This window comes from Hippichthys cyanospilos, chromosome 2 (genome assembly GCF_059441005.1).
Source record: "Hippichthys cyanospilos isolate Australia breed blue-spotted pipefish chromosome 2, RoL_Hcya_1.0, whole genome shotgun sequence".
NCBI lineage: Eukaryota > Metazoa > Chordata > Actinopteri > Syngnathiformes > Syngnathidae > Hippichthys > Hippichthys cyanospilos.
In genome coordinates this window covers 23,140,067-23,146,609 of record NC_142370.1, presented here as the reverse complement: position 1 = coordinate 23,146,609, position 6,543 = coordinate 23,140,067, and the positions used below count along the sequence as shown (strand labels likewise).

At 42.0% G+C, this 6,543-nt stretch overlaps 1 protein-coding gene across 2 annotated transcripts; it reads left to right on the top strand.

Annotated features, from left to right (window-relative positions):
* The first annotated feature begins 272 nt into the window (after nucleotides 1-272).
* Nucleotides 273-6,234, top strand: LOC148427883 (zona pellucida sperm-binding protein 3-like). Of its 2 annotated transcripts, XM_088408084.1 has the most exons (12): nucleotides 273-635; nucleotides 719-821; nucleotides 1,912-2,030; nucleotides 2,100-2,218; nucleotides 2,330-2,433; nucleotides 3,498-3,675; nucleotides 3,794-3,911; nucleotides 4,671-4,762; nucleotides 4,874-4,968; nucleotides 5,071-5,187; nucleotides 5,262-5,374; nucleotides 6,048-6,234. In XM_088408084.1, exons 1-12 carry the CDS (start codon nucleotides 273-275, stop codon nucleotides 6,084-6,086), a joined length of 1,560 nt encoding a protein of 519 aa, XP_088264210.1. In that variant the 3' UTR covers nucleotides 6,087-6,234. The 2 variants fall into 2 exon arrangements, with proteins under 2 accessions (XP_088264210.1, XP_088264211.1); XM_088408085.1 differs by lacking the exon at nucleotides 6,048-6,234 and having other exon boundaries at nucleotides 5,262-5,386.
* Nucleotides 6,235-6,543: the final 309 nt, after the last annotated feature.

Here is a 6,543-nt window from a genome sequence, read left to right as displayed (position 1 = left end):
TCATCACCTTTTGGAGGAGCCTGCAAGATGCAAATCTATGGAAGTGACCTTTAGAGTGCACAGCCAAGCATCTGATTTGCAATTCTATTTTGTAAAAAGGAATTCTGGATGGGAACGACTCAAAGGAAGAGTCCAGCAGAGTGGAATGCAATCAAGTCATTAGGGGTGGGCGGGGTCTGAGCCAAGCTGTCATAGCTTTCCTCTGATCAAAAGAGAAAGCAGTCTTGCTCCTGTAAAGCATCCCACAACCCTGTTTTTGTGTAGTTGTTGTAATGGGGTTATGGGGAGTTTTGTTTGGGCTTTTTTGGTCAGGTGGAAGTCTTTGCGCCGCTTTAGAAAGCTTCAACACCACTCCCATCCCAAATGGACATGGACTGTGGACATGGACACAGCCGCCAACGCAGGCTAAGACAACAGATCATCAGTCAAACAGGAGCGAGCAGAGTAAACGAGGACTTTACCCTGTCAGCCACCGGCTTTGGCTCTATCAGCTGAAAAGGCCTACTGTTGACGAGAATGCGAAAAGCCTGCAAACACAGGAGGCCGGTGAGCCGCAGCCCTCTGACCAAGAACACAAATTAGAGGCTTTGATTCAAGGCCCGGATCTTGACCCGCCCGCTGAGGTGGATCCAAAGGTATTTCGGAAAATAGCATTTCCCTTCTCTCCACAAGTGGAACAGCTTATCAAAGTGCAAGTGTCTTTGGAATGGTGTTTTAGATGGTGGTTGACTTTGAGCTCCGGGTGCCTGTGCCATCTGACAGCCTGGCGGTGCAATGTGCAGAGAGAGAGGTCATCATAGAGGTCAAACAGAACTTCTTGGGTAACTCACTTAAGATGGCTACACACATTCTGACAACTTTTATGTTTTTTGTTTGGGTCCGTAATCAACTCAACCCAGAATTTCAGCTGATCCAAGAAATAAAATAATGTAAAATACAAGACACTGTTTGCAAACTCCAAATCAATTCACACAAACATAATGTTCACATACATGTGAATGCTTGACAATAGGGTTTATACTTTTCAAAATATGTTACAGTCAGACTAGTAAGGCTCCCAATATGCTCAGGGATGAAAAATGTTTCATGCTTCGCCTATAGTCTGTTTTGCAGCTCATTTGAAAAAGTTTATTTTCACATCTTGTTTGTCTTAAATGTACTCAGAAATAGTAATATTTTTCATTTGGAAAACCCTTTTTTATATTTTGCCATTGCAATTTTCTATTAAATGAAACTGCATCTTGTTCTGCCTTTTTTCCATTTTGTTTCATTTTATACTATAAAAGCTATAGCATTTATAGCTATATTTAAAAAATAGCCCTTGTCCACATGCTATTTATGCTGAAAAAGACATGTTTATTTCAAAGCAAAACTTAGTAAATGTAACAAAGTAAAATAAAAAAATAAAATAAAAAAGACAGTCGCCGATTACATTGTTTGCAATCAGAAATCCGGAAATGTTGAAAGGATTAGTTTGCCAATTTCCGAATGATGTTCTGAGCATGTATTTGCAGATCGGGGAGAAAAACAATCACACCACCATGATACGCACAACAAGATAAATGATCGAGGCAATGTTTTTGGGGAAGAGGGTGGGAGAGAGGGGGCTTGAAGATTCGCCGAGGAGGCATCCACACAGCATTATGTCCTCTCAGCAGGCTGGATTTAGAACACTGAAGAACCTGTGATGACAGGACATTCTGTGCTGATTATTGCAAATGGCACAGACATCAAGCCAACCGATCGATAGGTTTCTCCTTTTTCTTTACTCTGAGAATCTGTGAAATGGCACTGTCTTTATAGCCACCCATTAAGAAAGCTGCACTTGCTTTGAGTGTTATTGACTGGAGCAAAAGAAGAAATGGACCCAGGTAAATGGTGCCTGACTTGAACCTTTTTTCGTTCTTATAGGAAACGGTCAGCTGATCCGTCCAAGCGATCTGACCTTAGGAAGCTGTAGCTCGCTGCACGTAGCTGACCACGTACTGCGCTTCCGGACAGAGCTTCATGGCTGTGGCAGCACAAAGAAGGCAGTTTGTGCGGGGCGGGAGGGAACTTAATTTCCCGCTTGTCACAACTGTAACTCATCTTCATTTTAGATGACAGAGGAGGCTCTGGTCTACACCTTTTCACTCACCTACGCTCCAACGCCAATTGGCAGTACCTTCATTTTTAAGACTAACCCTTCCCAGGTGCTAATTGAATGCCGCTATCCCAGGTAAAGCGTTTTGTTTGGCACCACTCTCTCTCTCATCATACAGGTACTCTTTTAACAAAAAAAAGCAAAATGCGTTCTGCTTGAGGTCACAATTTTCTCTTACTGACAAAGGAGGCAATATGTAAGCAGTGATGCCATTATGCCTCATTGGCAGCAGTTTGCGTCCAGCCTAGTGGCAGAGCAGCAGCTACACCTCACCCTGAGGCTCATGACAGGTGAGCAAAACAACAGATCCTGAAATGGAAAATGTGTTGAATTGCTGGCTTTTAAAGTCATCTGAATGAATCCTTTTTTCACTTTTTATTGATACTATTCAACACTGTTTATCATTATGACTTCAGTTTTCAGCAGTTCGTGACTGCACACCATACTGAGAACTGTTTCATACACTCAAGGAAGTTAAATGGTTTTGAAATTTGGATATCTGAGCAAAAGCTTGGAATGTAAGTCTAATCATGTATTAGTGGTTCATTGTTACTGCCCTTATTGCTCTCTTACTGTATTTGTGTGTTTTGTTTGTGTTTTTATTGCCTACTACATTATTTGCTCGATTATGGAATGCAGTCTGCTCGGGGAAGTGAACAGAATAAGAATTTCATTGTGTAGGATTACTATGCACATGACAGTAAAACTCTTGAATCTTGAATACACGTAAAGGCAAACAGGCTTTCCTGACGAATCAACAATTTACCAACATGTAAAAAAACTCTTTTCACAAAGCTTCATAAATGTTCCATATGCGTATCGCTGGCCTTATGACAGGAGGCATGTTTTAATTTTTGTTGAATACGTATTGACCTTGAATGCATGCATTACAAATGCCTGATGATTGCTCGCGAATATCATCATTCACTCTAAAGAATAAACCCCTACAAGTTTAACATTAGAATAACACGAGTCAAATCTTAAATTTAAACCTCAAATTTAGCTTTTCCACATATTATAATTTAACTAACGGAACTACTAAAACTGCAAATGCAATTTCTAAATGTATGACTACATGAATATTTTTTGATTCACCAATCATCAGTCTTTTCAAAGCTTGCATTTGTATACATAGGTGGTAATGTTGTGGTATGTGTCCAAGCAAAGCAAATCAACAATTTGCTTGATTGCTTTGTTCTTGATAGTACATAATCCAGTTTTATAAACACTTCATGCTCACGATGAAAAATGAATGTGAATGTCTGATGGCTGGATTGTATGATGCATCTTGATATTATTAGCTTGTACGAGTGCCCTCAAGATTACGTCTTTTGTATTCGGGTTGACTGATTAGAGGAGTGGCAGTCGCAGAGGTCCACCAGTGTTTACTTGGAGGGCGAGATGATGCAAATCGAGGCTTCGGCCCTCCAGGGCTATCACGTTCCACTGAGGGTCTACGTTGACAGCTGTGTGGCCACCATGAGCGCCTCCCCATATTCCCAACCAGCATATACCTTCATCGACAATCACGGGTGAGAAGTGTGAACAGATTTTTCCATTGGAACTTCCTAATTGCAACTAATTCAACTTTTGGTATTTGCCAGTGAGTAACTGAAAAATGAATCTTGTGCCTGCTTGTTGCCTTATAAGGTGTCTAAAAGATGCTAAACTGTCAGCTGCCAATTCATACTTCATGCAGAGAAGCAGTGAGCATAAACTCGCTTTCCAGCTGAAAGCCTTCAATTTCCAACAAGATCACCAGAATTCGGTAAGTGCCGCTTGAGCGAGCAGTTTGAAACCCAAGACTATCCAAGCCAGATTTTTAGGGCCGATTTTCCCTTCAGGTGGTCTGGGAAGCAGGTTCTATTATAAGCAGCATTTTATTTTTATCTTTCATGAGGTGCACAATATTTTGGCTGAAGCCTTCAATGTCCGGGGGGGTTACTTTTTCCTTTTCCTTCAAATACAATGTTGGGCAATATTAAAGGACCTAGATCATGATAGTTTTACACTTTCCGCAGTTAAATATATGCTTATGAATTACGTTTGGCACATTAGGATTTGACAGATTGGGACCTAATTTCTCATTAAATATGGGTTTTATGGTACTGACATTTCTTACCAGGAAGTAAAACATGTCGTTAGTGAGCCGCACTTCTCACTGTGCGACTGCCGTGCCCCTTTTAAATTGTTCAATGGCAAATACGAAAGGAGGAGTCAGGGGAACCTGTCATTTTCTCTGCTTGGGTGTGGCTACTACCAAGTGCAGCAATGCACAGGAATGGTCAGATGCGCGAATGGAGGAAAATGCCACTTTGGGGATGTTTTTGGTGAGGAAATGATAATCTAACATTGCTAACAAAGGTGATTTATCCCCTTGTTTTTATAAAAGAGCTTAAGGCCCATTTTAAATTTTATCTGGAAAAACTCCATATTTTTATTTTCTTGCAACTGATATACTACTGCGAGAACACACTACTTTCTTTGCACTAGTGCAACATCTCACTTTTACTTCATTCCTTTGTAGCTCTTCATCACTTGTTGGCTGACAGCAACGACACTCTCTGTTCCAGTCAGCTCTCAGCACAAAGCCTGTTCATTTTTAGCTGAAGCCAAAAGGTTAGTGCTAATTCAGACAGTTTCTTGAAGCAACATCGGGAACACTTTTCATGTTGTGGGACTTTTTTTCTTCAATTAAATAATGCTGTACAAATGTTTGCCTGGGGGTAGATGGGTGGCATCAGGTGGCGACAATGAGGTGTGTCGCTGCTGTGAAAGCAAATGCAGTGAGCAGAGATGGAAAAGGAGTATTAGAGAAAATGCTGGTATGTTGACAGAAATGCAACAATGGGAAAAGGTTAGCACATCTGTCCGACTTTTGGCAAAATGCGCTAACGTGCATGTTACCCCTCTGTTCTTGGCGGCAGGTCCTTTTCCACATGTCAAATTGGAGTGGGCAGGTCACGTCATGCCCATCCAAGTGGAGAACATGGTGCAGCCAGAAGCCAATTCTACTCGTCAGGTTCAAGAAGTTCCAAAAACTGGTATAAAGTCACAGCATCAACATGTGATGTACACAGACTTCGTTCTCATGTTGCTTCTCCTCATCCCTCCTCAGGTGCCTTCCGCTCTTTCGCCACACTGTGTACAGTAGGTGCAACTTTGGCGGCGGTGATGCTTTCTGTCTTGGGGTCTGCCCTTTGCAGCAGAGTGCTCAAACCCACTATAAAGGTTTGTACTTAAGTGAGGAAAATAAAGAATTTGTGCCAAAGCCATTTGTTCTTTTTATCATCCAACTGAGGTCCACAACAGTAAATGATGCTTCTACTAAACAGGCGATACACAGATGAATGCTTGGTTCACTTTGCAGGTATTAGCTGGTAGGGTGTAAAAGAGGTTAATTTATGTCCAACCTTGCGGAAAATTGCTCGCTCATAAAAATCCAGCCCGTGTTTTCCAAGGAAGGTTATTGCTTCATCAATCTGCATGGGCTGGAGCTGGTTATGGATACTGGCAAGACTTAAAGTTCCAGAGCAATGAAAGATAAGAGATCAAGTCTGCACAATGTGCTCACTTTAAACCTCTGACAGACAGAGAACCCCACGCACAAAATGGAAGTGTAGCACCACCAGTTCCATGCTGCGAGCCAAAACGCGAAATGCAATGCCTCGAACAGAAGTCATATTTTAGCTTCCCCTCGTAATCCCCCTACTAGCCCACCAGCCCCCTCTAGTACGCCGCCAGTGGATGAGACTTCACAAAATGGTGCTCATCATGAACTGTTGCTCATGAGCCCAGGAAGACGAATAGACATAATTAAAAAGCCCATAAAAGCGAAGCGGAGGCTTTTATTACAGTAATATGTGGAGGCCTGATTTAATGGGGTGTTTGCTCCTGTGTGCAGAGCCGACGATGTGTCGCTTTACTGCCAGGGCAACGCTGACCCCCCTCACATCACCAACACGCCAGAGGCTCATAAAAAACAGTATCTCATGATGCATCAGCATGGAGGAATGGCAGCGACACCAAGACAGTGGGAAGAAAAACCATAAGCTTTTTCCTAAAATGAATCAATAATGAGGTAGGACTATATTTTTATTACGCTTTGTTAATGAAAAAAAGCTCTCATTTTACCCACAATGCTCACTAATGGGCCTCCTACAATGTTTCATTTTTTTCTCCATCTCACCATGCACTCTCTATTCTGGCAAATACAAAACATGTGGACGGCTTTAAAAGGAGTCATCCAAATACTTTGAGTTGACTTGTTTTTCGTGCTGAAAACACATGCTAATGGAGTCCAGGCCCAAGTTGACAAATTGACAGAGGGTTTTGAACCCCCATCTCTGTCGCCCTTCCCTCCACCCACTGATGGACTCTTATCCTGAAAAACTGCTTCC

Coding starts and splice junctions, on each gene's coding strand:
- LOC148427883 (XM_088408084.1), top strand. CDS start 273: ATGGGGTTATGGGGAGTTTTGTTTGGGCTTTTTTGGTCAGGTGGAAGT. Junction 636..718: donor CCGCTGAGGTGGATCCAAAG/GTATTTCGGAAA, acceptor ATGGTGTTTTAG/ATGGTGGTTGACTTTGAGCT. Junction 2,219..2,329: donor ATTGAATGCCGCTATCCCAG/GTAAAGCGTTTT, acceptor TTACTGACAAAG/GAGGCAATATGTAAGCAGTG.